Consider the following 17,015-nt stretch of genomic DNA (forward strand, 5'->3'; position numbering starts at 1 on the left):
AAACATGAGCCAACTTTTAAATGCATGGGCCTATTTAATGAGACATTCTTTGTTTGACTGTCAGGTCATAACGTAGATCAGGCTAGGCAAGGTCTTCAGCCAATTTAGTAGTTGTTACATATTTGGTAATTATCAAGCGGAAATCACCTGGACTATTGCTGCATTTATGACAGCAGGTACACTAATTATTATTGTAGGAATGTTAATATTTTTGGACACAGCATATTATTGTTTTGAAGATTTTGAAGCATGTACTTCATCTGGATTTGCTTAAAGAGACGTCCCTTATGCGGATTAGAAATAACATCTTCAAAGTACGTACAAAGGGGAGAGGATTCTTGAAACTAGACCCACAAGCATACAGCCTAGGTCACATAAATTTGTAGACATCGTACCCGACACCTAAGCATACGTTTACGCTTAGCAGGGTTTACATCTCAGACCATTACGGATAAATGTGGCCATATCTAGATCCACATAATCACGAATAGTGGTAACCATAATCATACCTACAATTTCAGTTCCTGTCCCTAGGTGCTCAAAACATACTCTTCAAGGCAAATACCACTATCTCTACATCTACAGACAATTTTCCTTGTTTCCATGTCCCTACAATTTGCATAGGACCACATTCTCTGGGCCAACTCCATTCTTCGCCAATTTCATCCTAATTAGTACCTTATCTGATCCAAGTTGGCCTTTCAGTCTTCAGTTTCAGTCCCCCACATCCTTCTCCATTACCTCTCATCCATAAACAATATATATACATTCCACATCACATATCCTCCGTAAATTCCATATCCTCGACCATTTCTCTGTCTTCTTCCATCTCTGCGTGGCCTCATGCGCGATGGCCCCAGCCATACTACCCTTGATTTCACGTCCCTTCCGCTCCCTCGGCTTCCATGTGCCTCCCTCACCCTTTCTCCTACATCCCTCTCTCTTCCCACTTTCCCATATCTCACCTCCTCTCATCAAGCTCCCGACCTTCTATACATGTCAAGCTTGCATACTCGCTACATTTGTGCCTAACCTTAAACCCAATCATAGTCGAACCGTTTAAAATCCTAACCGGGTAACCAAGATGTCTCAGCGTAAATGTCGGTCTATACTTACTTTTGCATACTGACATTTACTTGGCTCTAGATAAGCCAACAACGAGGGAGATGGAACAGAAACAACAAAAAGCATTTCTGTTGAGCCGCACCAAATTTTTTATTGTGCAGCGAAGAGATTCCGTTATGTGAAAATTTTTTTTAGTTGGCCACTAATATATTTAATAAGATTTCTGAAGAATTTTTTTTTATTCTTTTCTTGTTTCAACTAACATTGGAAAATGTCTGCTGCCAGTGAATCTAAATACTCCGCTGAAGTGCTTTCCGAATTATTAAGCAAGCTTCAAGTTGCTGATAATAAGGAAGAAGCCGCTACTAATGTTGCTTCTTTCTTGAATTCGTCGATTGTTGAACATGATGTTCCAGCACAATTCTTCGAAGACTTGAAGAAACAAATTGGTAACAAGAAAGATGAAAAGACCAGCATTGCTGCTTTGACTGCTTACGCACACATTGCTTCATCTAACGCATTATCTCCATCTGTCGAACCATTCGTTGTCGCTTTGGTCTCAGATGTTGCTGCCAAGGCTGGTGACAAGAACAAGGATGTTCAAGCTGCTGCTTCTGACGCTTTGTTTGCCATCTCGCAAGCCATCACCCCAACCGCTGTTAAGGCTTTATTACCATCTTTATTAGACAACTTGGCTAACACCAACAAGTGGACCGAAAAGATCGCTATCTTGAGATCTCTCTCCCAATTGGTTGACACCGCCAAGGCCCAAGTTGCTTTAAGAATGCCGGAATTAATTCCAGTCTTATCTGAAGCCATGTGGGATACCAAGAAGGAAGTCAAGGAAGCTGCCACCCAAACCATGACCAAGTCCACCGAAACCATTGACAACAAGGATATCGAAAAGTTCATTCCTAAGTTGATTGAATGTATTGCTAAGCCAGCTGAAGTTCCAGAAACCGTCCACATTTTGGGTGCTACCACCTTTGTTTCCGAAGTTACCATGGCTACTTTATCCATCATGGCCCCATTATTGTCCAGAGGTTTAGCTGAACGTGAAACCGCCATCAAGCGTAAGGCTGCTGTTATTGTTGATAACATGTGTAAATTAGTCGACGATCCACAAGTTGTTGCTCCTTTCATGGACAAATTATTACCAGCTTTAAAGGCTAACTTCTCCACCATGGCTGACCCAGAAGCCCGTGAAGTTACCAACAGAGCTTTGAACACTTTAAGAAGAGTTGGTGATATCAAGGAAGGTGACGTTATTCCAGAAGTTTCCACCGCCGGTGATATTCCAGTCACCTTAGGTGTCTTCCAAGAATTATTAAAGGGTAAGGACCTTGCCGCCAGATTCGACCCAGCTTTGAAATATATTGCTGCCATTGCTGGTGACTTGATTGACGAAAGAGCTATCAACCCAGACACCTGGATCCAAAACTTATTACCATTTGCTACTATTTTCTTACACGAAAAGGAAGCTAAGGAAATCATTGAAGAATTCAGAAAGAGAGCCATCGACAACATCCCAGCTCCACCATCTTTCGAAGATGAAGAAGATGAAGGTGAAGACTTATGTAACTGTGAGTTCTCCTTGGCTTACGGTGCTAAGATCTTGTTGAACAAGACTCAATTCAGATTAAAGAGAAACAGAAGATATGGTTTATGTGGTCCAAATGGTGCCGGTAAGTCTACCTTGATGAGAGCTATTGCTAACGGTCAAGTTGAAGGTTTCCCATCCCAAGCAGAATGTAAGACCGTTTACGTCGAACACGATATTGATGGTACCCACGCTGAAACCACTGTTGTTCAATTCGTCCTTGAAGATGGTGAAGTCGGTTTAACTGAAGATGTTGTTGTTGCTAAGTTGCAAGAATTCAACTTCTCTGATGAAATGATCAACATGCCAATTCAATCCTTATCCGGTGGTTGGAAGATGAAATTAGCTTTAGCTAGAGCTGTTTTGAAGAACGCTGATATCTTATTATTGGATGAACCAACTAACCATTTAGATACCGTCAACGTCGCTTGGTTAGTCAACTACTTACAAACCTGTGGTATTACCTCTATTATCGTTTCTCACGATTCCGGTTTCTTAGATAACGTTGTTCAATACGTTATCCACTACGAAGGTTTCAAGTTAAGAAAGTACAAGGGTAACTTATCCGAATTCGTTAAGAAATGTCCATCCGCTCAATCTTACTACGAATTAGGTGCTTCTGACTTAGAATTCAGATTCCCAGAACCAGGTTTCTTAGAAGGTGTCAAGACTAAGCAAAAGGCTATTGTCAAGGTTTCTAACATGACTTTCCAATACCCAGGTACCAACAAGCCACAAATTCAAAATATCAACTTCCAATGTTCTTTATCTTCCAGAATTGCTGTCATTGGTCCAAATGGTGCTGGTAAATCTACCTTGATTAACGTCTTAACTGGTGAATTATTACCAACTGAAGGTGAAGTTTACGTCCACGAAAACTGTCGTATTGCTTACATTAAACAACATGCTTTCGCCCATATTGATAACCACTTAGACAAGACTCCATCTGAATATATCCAATGGAGATTCCAAACTGGTGAAGATAGAGAAACCATGGACAGAGCTTCCAGACAAATCAACGAAGATGATGAAACTTCCATGAACAAGATCTTCAAGATTGAAGGTACCCCAAGAAGAATTGCTGGTATCCACGCCAGAAGAAAGTTCAAGAACTCTTACGAATATGAATGTTCTTGGATGTTGGGTGAAAACATTGGTATGAAGAACGAAAGATGGGTTCCTATGATGTCTGTTGATAACGCTTGGTTACCAAGAGGTGAAATTATGGAAACTCACTCCAAGTTAGTCGCCGAAGTTGATATGAAGGAAGCTTTAGCCTCCGGTCAATTCAGACCATTAACCAGAAAGGAAATTGAAGAACACTGTGCTATGTTGGGTTTGGAAGCTGAATTAGTTTCCCACTCCAGAATCAGAGGTTTATCTGGTGGTCAAAAGGTTAAGTTAGTCTTAGCTGCTTGTACATGGCAAAGACCTCACTTGATTGTCTTAGATGAACCAACTAACTATTTGGATCGTGACTCCTTAGGTGCTTTATCCAAGGCTTTGAAGGCTTTCGAAGGTGGTATTGTTATCATTACTCACTCTGCTGAATTCACCAAGGATCTTACCGAAGAAGTTTGGGCTGTCTTAGACGGTAAAATGACTCCATCCGGTCACAACTGGGTTCAAGGTCAAGGTGCTGGTCCAAGACTTGAAAAGAAGGAAGACGAAGAAGACAAATTCGATGCTATGGGTAACAAGATTGCTGCTGCTAAGAAGAAGACTAAGTTATCTTCTGCTGAATTAAGAAAGAAGAAGAAGGAAAGAATGAGAAAGAAGAAGGAATTAGGTGATGCCTACGTTTCTGAAGATGAAGATTTCTAAGTTATTTCTAATCCTTAACTTGGTATTTTAGTAGTCTTTAGTTTTCTTTTCTTTTTATATATATACGTGAATTTTTCTGAATTATGTTAGTAAATTTCTAGTTTAGTCTAATTGTTTATTTCTATATTAATAGATATTTATTTAAAAAAATATTGTGTAATCCAGGTATAATTTTTCAGATCCACAAGTAAAAATATTTTGCGGCAATTCAAGAAACATTTCATGAATTTAATATGAATGAAACAACATATTAGAATATGACTGGCTCTACATGGGAGTGGTTAATCGTTCTTACATTCATTTTGACTGTTTGTGGAATGCCAACAGATAAGAAGCATCTTAAAAGTCTTGGTTTTGAATTAAACAAAACAATATCGGAGGGGTTAAACACATATATAGACAGTCCCTTTGCGTTACTGAATCATGATGCGAGTCTTCAGAATGATCAATACTTATGGAACTTGTCTTATGCTCCTTATGAAATCCAATGTCCTTCTTTCCTGCTAGTAAGGACGGCAAATAAAGTAAGATTACCCTGTTTACCTAGTGAGAAACCTTAATACTAATAAATTTAGACCCTCTGTAAAGAAGAAGAGAAGTATATGCGGCAACGGAAGAAATTGACAGATATTGCCTTAAAAGACCTCTTGTCTAGAAACAGAATACCTGATTTTGATTATCAAACATTTTTAGCAAAATCTACAAAACACATAACTATCGCCCTTGCAATTTCGGGAGGTGGTTATAGATCCATGTTAACAGGTGCAGGTGTGATGGCTGCATATGATGAACGATCTTCTAATTCTTCTGAATATGGCTTAGGAGGGCTCTTGCAAGCTTTATCATATATTGGTGGCATATCTGGAGGCTCATGGTTAGTGATGAGCAACTTGATAAATGATTTCAGGCCAATAAACGAGTTAAAAAGTGATCCTAACTCATGGGCATTACAAGATCAGCTTTTAGCAGGAATACCTAACTTCGACCCTACAAGTATTCAAAATGCAATATCACAAATACCCATGAGTAACAAGACTAATGCAAATACTTCAACTAAACAGAAAGACAAATGGCCTAGCTTCGTGAAAACTATTATAGAGTGGTTCGATTCTGGAAAGAGTACTACCGAGAGCGTTGAATTTCAATCACAGTCCTTGTCAAAAATAAAAAGAGAAGTGAAAAACACGAAAAAAAGTTCAACAATAAGTGAGTTCTTCAAGTCTTTGTTCTTGAAAACACCAGATCTGAAAGTATCAAAAACCAGTGGAAATGTATTCAGGTTCGAAACATTAGCAACATGGAGGGAAATTTTCAGCTATTATAAGGAGTTGAATATTGAAGTACGGGCAAAGCGTATAGCAGGATATCACTTATCATTTACTGATTACTGGGGTAGGGTCTTAGCACGGAGAATTTTTCCCAATGCTGCAAGAAGTCCAGGTGCAACTGTAACTACAAGCACACTTATGCCTTCATTTCAAAATCATGAACAGCCTTTCCCCATAATTTGTGCTGTTGAAAAGATACCGACTAAGGAAATGAAGAGTATAGATTCACATTTATTTGAGTTCACACCGTACGAGTTTGGTTCTTGGGATTCGTACTTAAATGCATTTGTCCCTATGAAATATCTTGGGACTTCATTATTTGGCGGGAAATCAACGATTCTTACACAGAATCCAAATATATCAATTTGTGTTTCAGGGTTCGACAACATTGGCTTTATAACTGGGACTTCCTCATGCTTGTTCAGTCACATATTTGTCTATGTGTATCAATTCCTTTTAGGACTTAATCTAGAAGCATCAAACGCTATAAAAACGATACTCAAATCATTTGGGTTAAGTTCTGATTTTAAATCATTCGAGTTTCCTCTGCACCACCCAGACTATGCAGCCTTTTCCCCAAACCCTTTTTACGGATACAACTATTCTCAAACCAGTGAAGAAGAAATATCTAAAAGCAAAACTATTTATCTTGTTGACGGGGGAGATGATGGCCAAAACATACCATTTCAACCGTTCTTACAGAGCGCAAGGGAAGTTGACGTGATACTTTCGTTCGACATGACTTCCGATTTATTTAATTACCCAAACGGAACGACTTTAGAGAAATCATCAGAAAGATTTCACAATAAAGAGTCTACCATATCTCTTCCGGTGTTTCGTCTCAGCTCTCATCCACCAAATAGTGTTTCGTCTCAAAACATGTCTCATGGATTCTATTCCAATAACACCAAAGCAAAACACACCTCAGATACGGGAATCAGATCCATTTTTCCCCATGTACCTGACCCTCAGACCATGATGAAATTGAATCTAAACAATAAACCTGTATTTTTCGGCTGTAACCTCCATAAAGATTATCCCACTATTGGAACAGCTGAACAGACAGACTCAAATCAAACACTCCATAATTTCAGAAACACACATAACTACCACCTACCACCCCTTATTATATATACTGCAAACTCAAATTACTCTTATCCTTCAAATACATCGACTTTCAAGCTAAGCTATACGCCAGAAGAAGTATCTGGAATGATTGAGAATGGCTATAATTTAGCCACATACATGAATTCTACTCAATATTCCACTTGTATCGGATGTGCTATTTTAAAACGAGAATTCGACAGAATAGATCTTGGACTTAATAATTTATACCAGGGCGACTTTAAAATACCAACGATATGTCAAGAATGCTTTGATTCATTTTGTTGGAGTGAATAGTGGTCTAAGCCAGATAAGAAACATCCCTACACCTGCTCGAATTTATCAATATTTTTTTTTTCATTATTATCATGACGAACAATAGAGCTGAAAATCTATTCGTATATCAATCAAAAACGTTAATAAAACTCGTTAATAATATAGAAATAACGACTTGATGGGATCGTTGCATTCATAGGTATATTATAATATAAAAGCTCATTGTAATAATCATTTGCTATGAATAGTCTGCATTATCAGGTGTTGACAAGTATGGATGATGTGTGGACGGTAATTAATTCTTTATACATGATTTACTGTACGTCGTTGCTTCCATTGGCTATAATTGGAATTGCATTATTTTATTCAGGGTTGACTCAACGGAGATCGTCTTTGACCATGCTTGCGCTTCCGGTTTTTCTCACACCGTTTGTATTGATAGAGTGGTTCATTTGGGGATATTCGTTGTGCTATTCCAGCTCTTCCAACCGTTTCATAGGGGACTTGAATTATGCCGTTTTACGGCATATGAGAGATTCAGTGACAAATAATTATACCACACCTAGAGGTGATATATGGCTGATGAATCATTTTTTGTTTAATGGGTTTATGAAGATTATATGCGTGTGTTTGACGTTTCCTGGGTGTGTTGCAGAAAGGGGAAGAATACTACCCATGATCGTTTTCTTATTCTTTTGGTCAGTCATCATATATAATCCAGTGACGTATTGGTTTTGGAATAGAGAAGGATGGTTATCGGTAGAATTGAATAATCTTCCAGTATTGGATTTTGCTGGTGGTAATTGCATCCATATTGTTAGTGGATTTACGGCATTAGCATATTCTTATATTTTAGGACCAAGGAATCCAAAGATTCTTTATGATTATCGTAGTGCTAACACTGGTCATATTATCATTGGTACATTTTTCATGATATGTGGCTGGTGTGGATTTGTGGCAGGGTGTGATTATAAGTTTACAATTGAATCTTTATACATTATCATGAATGTTTTATTATGCGCTTCAACAAGCGGAATAATCTGGATGCTTATTGATTACTACTTTTCAGCAATCCCATTGGAAGGTGCACCTATAGAAAGCACTCTTTCAAATCATAAAGATAAGATTCATGTATTGAGAAGGTCATCTACAAATATTAGGACAGCTCCATCAGTAACTGGAGTTTCAATAAACCAGCATTATCATGATACCAAATCCAACTTTGTTCAACGTAGAAAGATATCGATTATATCATTTTCTTCGGGTATTGTTACAGGATTAGCGGTGATAACCCCAGGGGGAGGATACGTTTCGTCTCCTACTGAGTTCTGGAAGAGTTTTGTGTTTGGAGTACTTGGTGGAATAGTTGTTAATTTATCGACACGACTTAAGTATTTTGTACAAATTGATGACGCATTAGATATTTTTGCCATTCATGGCGTGGCAGGTATACTCGGATCATTGCTTACAGGAATATTTGCTAACCAAAGATATAATTCAGATGGAGGATGGGTGAAAGGTCATTGGATTCAGTTTGGTTACCAATTATTAGGTTGTACAGTTACGGCCGCCTACGTTTTTGTTTTGAGTTGTGTCTTTTTATATTGCATCGATTTGATACCTGGCTTGCATTTAAGAATGGATGTGACTTTTAATCAAAGAATGAGAGAAGAGAAAGAAAAAGCACAAACAGAATCAACAGAATCTCCTGGTAGTGTAGACATGGAAGAACAATTCGTACCCCATACCACAAAGGAAATTACTTATCTGGAAAAACTTGAATTATTGGGCACAGATTGTTATGAATTTAATGGGGAATATTTCATGGATTTTATGGAATTTATAAAAGTGATACGGCCGCAAGACTATCCATTTGATCAGCTAGCAGAAGAGGCTGAGACTCAATATGACAGCGTCAATGCGATAGGTTCTGATTATCAGATGCACCCAGAAGGAGTACATCACATAGCACGAAAAGTTGAATAATATAATTATCTGTTATAATTATCATATTATTATTTAGGCTTTTATGAAAGCATTAAATCATATTTTCTTACTATATGATTATGATATGTATTTAGTTTACAAGGCGTTTTTTTTTGGTTTTTATGTATTTATACTTCATTTAGATCTGGATATATTATATAAATATTTGGTCGAGATTATTCTCATTTAGTAACGGTAAATTAAACGTTCTATATAGCATCTATTGTATACTGAAATAAATAAAATAGTAGCTCGTGAGCTGTTCATACGTAGAAATTCGATCAACGTTATTTCCTTGTAACTTAATTGATCATTCTCATTGTTGTTTCAAAGGCAGCAAATGTGGCACCATTAGCTGGGGCAGCTCTCAAGATTGTTGGAATGAAACCCTTGTAGAAACCTCTGATACCGGTTTTAATCCAGATATCTCTGACGACACTTAAGGATCCCTTGTAAACTGGCTTGCTCAAAGAGTCAGTTTGCAACTTTGATTTGATAATATCAACTGGGTAGATACCACCCCATAATGCATAGCCAGACAAACCACCATAAGCACATAATTTCCATCCTGGGATGTCAGTACGAACAATATCTTTCTTCTTTTCTAACTCTTTGCTTATAAGGGCTTCATACGTGGCAAAATAGATACCTAAGCCAACAGATTCTCTGAACAAAGTTGGTCCTATACCTTTGAATATACCTTGCATTAAACCACCAGTTTGGTAAATCTTTTTAGCGCATCCTATAGGCCCGCTGAATGATTTATCAGATCCCGTTTGGGTTTGCAATCTAATACGGATATGCTCAATAGGAGATGCCAAGAAACCATTGGCAAAACCTGCAACGGCACCACAGTTGAAATATTGACCTAAAGTCAAAGCCTGTCCATCCAACTTTCTATCATAGTATCTCTTCATGAATTCGTTCACTGAAAATTGCACTGAGACACAAGCTCCAACCCCGACTAATGGTGTCAAAGTTCCTTTATAGAAACCCATAGGACCTTCATTAGCAATCAACCTCTTCACAACATCTAATGCTCCCGTATACGTACCCTCTGGAGCAGATTGTAATCTAACTTTAACAGTATCAAATGGTTGCCCCACCAAAACTTGAGCAATACCACCAACGGTACCACCAAGCAAATCCTTATAAACCTGAGCGTTTTCTTGTGTAAGTATTGGTTCCTCTAACTCGATAGTCATTATTGAATATATATATCTTTAACTTTATTGTTAATACTATTTGATTCTATAGATTAAATTCAATAAAAGTGAAAAATCTGAAAATTTATGGTGGAGAAAGATTTGACTCTTCTCATCGCTCAGAGTAAATATTGAGTTACAAACGAAATATCACGGAAGTTATTACCATACAATTTACGATATATAGCTAATCATTAATATTTGAGTTTGCTCTATCTTTATCGCTATTTGCCAAAATAAGCCCATCGAAAGGATTCATGCCATTTTTTGCGTAGTACTGACCTGTAGAATGTGCTGGAGCAGTAACACTGGCGCCACCAGTTATCGAATTAGCATTTAGCATAGAACTTGAATAACTAGCGGGTGGGTCAAACAGCGTAGGAGGGCCCGAAGGGTTGGTTAGTGGTGTACGTGTGGCAAACAGACCTTGCTGAGTATTTGCTAAGATTGGATTACTCATTTGAACTAAGTTCGCCAGAGAATGCGAATGCAAAGAATTTGGCACCGCAGGATGTGGTGATACAGGAGTGAAAATATTGGAAACACTGGCAATGGATGGCAATTGAGGTGGGAGTGCAGGTGTAGACGATGATGCTGATTCAGAAGACATCAATCTGTACGACGAGGCTTCCAACATGATGGTGACCTCTTTAGTAGTCTTGGTCAAATTAGCCATGAATGATCTAACATCATTCAAGATAGGCAAGTCTTTCATGACTCCTTTAACGGAAGAAAACGTTTGAATAATTGCTTTAAGAAATAGATTAATATCGTCCCAGAACAGCTTCCTAGTTGTTTGTGAAGGATTATTCCTAATAGTGATTAATTTAGTTTTTAATCTCTTGGTTATGTCCATTGAGGACATACAAACGTTAGTCAATTCCTTGACCTTAGTGGCAATTGTATGATTAATGGGTTGACCGGAAGCTGTAGAACTACTAACAGCACTCGCGGTTGCTGTTTTACCAATAGCCTTCGTTAACTCGCTGAAAACGATCTGAGCATTGGAAGTTGCAATCTCAATAGTCGCATATAGCTTTTCATCAATATCATCCTGGTCGTTTCCCACGTTAGTTGTGTTTATTGATAATTGCTTAGTTGGGTGTTTTGAATCCAATGAAGATGTTTGGTTGGTAATACTACTGCTTGAATGTGTTATAGATGGCATTTGCAGTGTCGGACTTGCTGCAAGTATTTTGTGCGCATTTAATAATTCATTAAACGAACCATAAAGAGTCAAGTAAAGCATTCTAATAAAGCAGACATCGATTTTCATGACGAATGTTGTAAAATTTTCACTTAATAAACTCATAATTGATTTGAACGAGGAAATGCAGGCATGTAGATGAACGTTGATTTGATCTATATTATCACCATTCTCTTCAACTATTTCTAAGCTCTCAACTAGAGAATCGATATTTGATTTCGTTGTGTATAAATGAGAAACCATTTTGATAGTGATTTTCTTATCAATGCAGAATCCAGTAAACCTACGCACTGAAGAATGAAGCTCACTGAAGGAGAAAAGAATCTTTCTAGATGCTTTTATCAATGCTGCAGTATAGGCACTTTTCTTAGCACTAGTGGTATCTTTCAACTGAAATGAAGTCTTAGACGGTGAAACATCACCTCTATGGGATGATGATTTTGATGAAACTCTTAATGTAGACTTGCTGATTGATGGTGGTACTTCAGGTATAGTCTCAGAAGCATCAAGGTTATTCATTGATGAACTTATGCCATTTTTGTAATGCTGGCCAACACTGTTATTTCTAGAAACAGACGACGAGAGAGGCACATTGAGATTAGATCCAACATTGGAAATGTTTTCATCAGTAGGTAATTCTTGTAAAGTGGAAAGTCGCCTGAAGTAAGCTCCAGACTTATGCTCTGTATCAACTGTATCACTTTTCTCAAGAATCCTATCTATTTCTTTTAATGTATTAGACCTAGATCTGTTACGGCTTGAATTCCTACTTATGGTAGGAGTGTTAGATGCTTGTGGGTAAAGCGAATTTGTATGAGAGACCGAGTTCGTAGAGGTAGCAGTGATCGATGGAACTGGGGGTGGTGTTGATATGCTGAAAGTAGTTTGGGAGGCAGATGCAGATAATGATTGTTGAGGCAAAGGCAGAGGTGAAGAATATCCCGGTGCAAAACCCGAATTGTCTCCAAGTTGATAATGCGAGTCAGAAGAGTCATTGCTAGTATTGGAGGTATCGTTAGATTTCGTCTCATCGGGTTTTCTAATAATTAGACCCATTCTTCTAGCAGCCCTTGATGCGCTGGTTCTTGTTTCGGATATACTTTTCGACCTAGACATTGCTGGTAGACGATTCGTATGCTCTTGTTCCTTAAAATGACCGGTTTGCTCAGCAAGTTTCATTTCCAATATTGAACTGTTTGTATTAAGATAATTTTTCAACTCGTTGACCCAATCGAGATCTGGAGATTGCATTTGGAAGTTTCTTATTACTTCGGGCGAAGGCATTACTAATGGGTTCTCAGTGACCTCTATTAAGCCTAAACTGCTTAGCTTCCCAAGAACTGGTGGCAAATACTTGAAGTTGTTCTCCTTCAACGAGAATACCCTCAAATTCTGGAGCTTGACTACATCCGCCGATGGCAATGTAGACAACATATTTTTTGACATGTCCAAAATCTCCAAATTTGGTATATCTCCGATCACTGATGGAAATTCTGTGAATTTGTTACCATGAAGATCCAAATACCGAATGCTGCTGCCAATTATTGAAAAATTATTGGGTAATTTAGTGAGCTGATTTCCTTGGAGTGTCAATCTCTCTACTTCTAAACACGGCTCATATGAATGTAAAAATTCATGGAGACACTCTATGACTTCTGACAATGTCACATTAGGTATATCCTGCAATATACTATTTAGTTTCACCGCATTATTATGTTTAATGTGTTCTAGTTGATCTTTAATCAACTGTAGTATATGCGATTTCTGCGATAGATATGGTTGATGCATGATTCAAATATCTATTAAAATTTTTTAAAAGACCTTGGGAACAAAATATTGAAACGAATGATGATCCATCAACACTCTGTTAAATATATAACGATACAAATGTATACTAATGCAATATTCAGTAAATTATAGTGTTGATTCAGATCAATAGATAAAAAAATTGAGAGCATGTGTATTCTCAAGTTTACGCCAGAGGATCAAATCTGAGCATATAAGTAGTATGTATTATAGAAACAGCTACTATATAGAGATTATTTACACTTTTAAGCCTTTAGCAAGAGCATCAGATCTCTCCTGCCAAACGGTTTTACCTGAACAACTACAAACTTGTTTATCATTCTCCCAAGCACCAGCACTGCGGGCGATGACTCCACATAATGAGTCGGGAGCAGTTTCGTCTTTCAACTTGGATAAGATGACGCTCCTGCCGATTAAGTCAGATATATTCAAGTTTGCATGTAGAAAGCCTTGACCAGCATACAATGGACCTTCTTCGGAAGTATGAGATGCAGCACCAAGCGAATTTATGACAGTAGATTCAGAAGCAGGTTGATCAACATCTAAGGGAGCTAACGGGTAGAAACACCCACCAGTAGACAATGCACCTTTGGACAAATTGCCCGATTTACGGATAGACGGGTAGTATGTCCCTTTAGGCAAACCATTGACGGTTAAATCGACAACTAGGTCGTTGTCACCGACGCTCACAATTCTTGCCAAACCTTTAACCGGTTGTTGGTAGTCTTTTGGATCAAACGACTCCAAAATACACACAGCCGCAGAATTAGGCTTTCCTGTACCACGTATGATAGCATCCTTTCCGGTACTCTGTATAGCTTTCACGATTTCGGATGGTGGAACCGATCCTTCTGTGGTGACTATATTTGATTTCAAATCAATATCGAATTTAGATACACCGTTCAATGATTTCAATGACTGAGATACGGCATCAACACATGATTGACATTCCATAGGAACGGCAAACACAATTTCAAACGATTTTGTCATGGTCTAATATATGGTTTCTTGTAAAGAAAAAGACTTGTAGAATATATATTGAATTATTACTAATTGCCCGCGATTCATATTGAACCATGGTGAGTAAATTTCACAACCAATATAGAAATCTATTTAGCTCTACAATAGGCGTATTATACTCTAATATGTATATATATAAACCTCTGAATACGAACTATTGTCAAACTATTTATTACAGGGCTTCTAAATTTTCAAACTACTCATACGACGACGATTAGCAGGAATTTGATCATCGAGCTTTGTGCATACCCAGGTTGACGCATACATGTTGATTCTGTCAATAGAAATACCGGTATCTCTAACACCAGCAGCTTTGCAACTGAAGCCAAGGTTTTCAAATGTTTTGATGTACCATGGGTTTGTAGAAGCAGACCTCAACAAGACTCTTCCATTGGTATTTAAACAGTTCTTCAATGCTGTGATTTCGTTCAAAGCATCTTCACCCTTTGGATCGAACCAGTCCATGTGATCCATAATAATAGCAATGGACAAAGATTTTTTGCTCAATCTAGCAAAAACATCGTTAAGCATGTCGGTATGTAATCTTATGTTATCAATTGGAGCTTCTTTAGACGTTTTGTTGGTTGTAGTAAGGTTTCTATGACCTTTTTCTGTCAAATAATCAGGACAGTTTTCAGGGACATACTTGCCCTTCAAAGTTAAATAATAGAAATAGTTGTCTTTAGAGATAAGCGATCTCTTAATGACCGGATCAAAAGTATCGACAACGTATTTTAAAATCGAATTGCCCATCATGGCTGCTTGGTTAGCTGGAACTCCCAATGCCTTCCATAAGAATATAGGGTTACCAATGAGCAATGAGCTAACGAATGGGTTGAATAAGGTAGGCTTTATGTTCTCGTTCCAAATTCTTTGTTGTTCTTCCAAGGTATCACATTCGCAGAGCATATCTACGTACTTTGTTACTCCACAGATTTTGAATACCCATTTAGCTAGCCTCAAGGCCCATCTAGTGGAACCAGTGTCATACAAACCGTTACCTTTTGGATTAAATGTTTTGTCACCTCTATCCATCCAGTATTGGAATGTATTGGACGAGACATGAGGACTCAATTTATCAACCAACAAATCCTTGAAATTGTTAATTTTACCTTCACCAAAAATGGACCAGATCTGATCCCTAGACAAAGCTCTGAAGGAAGCGAGTTTTAATTCTAGAAGATGGTTTTGACATGGATTTAAATCAACAGCATGAATTCTTTTTGGAGGGTTTGGCAAAGTAGCATAGGACAAAATGTTATCCCCAGCTGAAGTGATTGCCAAGACGGTATCTTCAGAAGTAAACTTCAAAATGTTATGATCTTCACGAGGATCTTCCCAAGTAAATGCGTAAACATATTGGTTCTTGAACTGTGCATATTGGTCTCTAATTTCATTAAAGTAAACTCTCCAGATTTCTTTTTGGTAATAGATAGATGGATAAGGCAAATTCTTCTGGAAATTTATAAGAGCAGCTTCGTGTCCCTTTGATATAGGCATATCAATTTCCTTGTTCTTATCATCAGATGGAGCAAGATATGGTGATTCAGTTGCCAAGCAGTTGATTCTAGTTAATAATGAAGACGACTTAGACTTGTCACAGCCAACCCAAATATAATAAGGAATACGTCCCAATTTATTATTGTAACAGTTGAGTGATTTAATGGTACCAAACTTGTATTCAAGATAATGTCTTCTCGACAGGTCCAAGAATACCTTGTCTGCTTCAAACCATATACGCCAGAAGTTTCTTAAAACCCATGGAATATTTCTGTTAACAATACCTCCTAAAGTATTCACTCTACCAATCGAAGATTCCTCGGTCTGCACTCCGAAATCTACGCAGGCAATAACACCTGCTTTGTCCAATAACTTAACAGCATGATCAACAGCACCATGAAAAGTTGGAATCATAGACAAGGAGTATGAGAAGGTGACCAAGTCGGCCTTTTCATACCCAATACCAAAGTCACAAGCATCTGCAACTATAACATGCACATTACTCCAACGCTTATCAGCAAACCTTTTTTTCGCAACTTCGCACAACGATGGTGATAAATCGACGAGATAGACGGCCTTGAAATTCTTGGAAATTGACATTACCTGATCCATGTACTCAATGTTGGATCCTGTACCCCCTCCAATATCGACCCAAACAAGGTTTTTCTTCTTGGAGAGATGTGCTGTGGCCAACCTCAAGCATTCTTTACGTCCTTTTAACAATACCTCTCTCGTTTTATCATACACATGCGCTTGGTTTTTGTAGAAGAGCTCTAAAGATTGTTGCTGTTCGGTAGGCTTTTTAGTAACCTTATTAATAATAGGTTTGAAGAAGCATGCCCAAGCGAAAACTAAGGCTGAGTGGACTTTTTCATTGACTCTAGAAATCACCAAAACAGCACATACAAGCGAGATACTGGTGAAAATACACACTTTGGATAAATCAATTGGTTGTTCAAGAATTATTTCTGACATATTGAAGCTTTATTGTATAAATAGAGTTGGTGACGGTACATTATGGCTCTTTAGCAGTATTTATATACCCAGTTGAAATGGCTGTTAAATTCTTTAGAGTGCGCACATGTACACAAAGA

At 37.9% G+C, this 17,015-nt stretch overlaps 7 protein-coding genes across 7 annotated transcripts; 3 read left to right on the forward strand and 4 right to left on the reverse strand.

Moving 5' to 3' along the window:
- Positions 1-1,336: 1,336 nt before the first annotated feature.
- Positions 1,337-4,489, forward strand: CEF3 (translation elongation factor EF-3; the record flags this gene model as incomplete). Its single annotated transcript, XM_015609334.1, has 1 exon — positions 1,337-4,489. The coding sequence occupies one exon, from the start codon at positions 1,337-1,339 to the stop codon at positions 4,487-4,489; it is 3,153 nt and encodes a 1,050-aa protein (XP_015469794.1).
- Positions 4,490-5,241: 752 nt separating this feature from the next.
- On the forward strand, positions 5,242-7,218 carry SPO1 (putative carboxylic ester hydrolase; the record flags this gene model as incomplete). Its single annotated transcript, XM_015609335.1, has 1 exon — positions 5,242-7,218. The coding sequence occupies one exon, from the start codon at positions 5,242-5,244 to the stop codon at positions 7,216-7,218; it is 1,977 nt and encodes a 658-aa protein (XP_015469795.1).
- Positions 7,219-7,470: 252 nt separating this feature from the next.
- On the forward strand, positions 7,471-9,183 carry AC631_00506 (uncharacterized protein; the record flags this gene model as incomplete). Its single annotated transcript, XM_015609336.1, has 1 exon — positions 7,471-9,183. The coding sequence occupies one exon, from the start codon at positions 7,471-7,473 to the stop codon at positions 9,181-9,183; it is 1,713 nt and encodes a 570-aa protein (XP_015469796.1).
- A 302-nt stretch (positions 9,184-9,485) lies between these two features.
- On the reverse strand, positions 9,486-10,388 carry YMC1 (organic acid transporter; the record flags this gene model as incomplete). Its single annotated transcript, XM_015609337.1, has 1 exon — positions 9,486-10,388. One exon carries the CDS (start codon positions 10,386-10,388, stop codon positions 9,486-9,488), a length of 903 nt encoding a protein of 300 aa, XP_015469797.1.
- Positions 10,389-10,575: 187 nt separating this feature from the next.
- Positions 10,576-13,029, reverse strand: SOG2 (Sog2p; the record flags this gene model as incomplete). Its single annotated transcript, XM_015609338.1, has 1 exon — positions 10,576-13,029. One exon carries the CDS (start codon positions 13,027-13,029, stop codon positions 10,576-10,578), a length of 2,454 nt encoding a protein of 817 aa, XP_015469798.1.
- Positions 13,030-13,638: 609 nt separating this feature from the next.
- On the reverse strand, positions 13,639-14,391 carry CCS1 (copper chaperone; the record flags this gene model as incomplete). The annotated part of the gene is made up of 1 exon (XM_015609339.1): positions 13,639-14,391. The coding sequence occupies one exon, from the start codon at positions 14,389-14,391 to the stop codon at positions 13,639-13,641; it is 753 nt and encodes a 250-aa protein (XP_015469799.1).
- A 213-nt stretch (positions 14,392-14,604) lies between these two features.
- Positions 14,605-16,896, reverse strand: BTA1 (Bta1p; the record flags this gene model as incomplete). Its single annotated transcript, XM_015609340.1, has 1 exon — positions 14,605-16,896. One exon carries the CDS (start codon positions 16,894-16,896, stop codon positions 14,605-14,607), a length of 2,292 nt encoding a protein of 763 aa, XP_015469800.1.
- Between the last annotated feature and the right edge of the window lie 119 nt (positions 16,897-17,015).

Source organism: Debaryomyces fabryi (assembly GCF_001447935.2).
Source record: "Debaryomyces fabryi strain CBS 789 chromosome Unknown contig00006, whole genome shotgun sequence".
Taxonomy (NCBI): domain Eukaryota; kingdom Fungi; phylum Ascomycota; class Pichiomycetes; order Serinales; family Debaryomycetaceae; genus Debaryomyces; species Debaryomyces fabryi.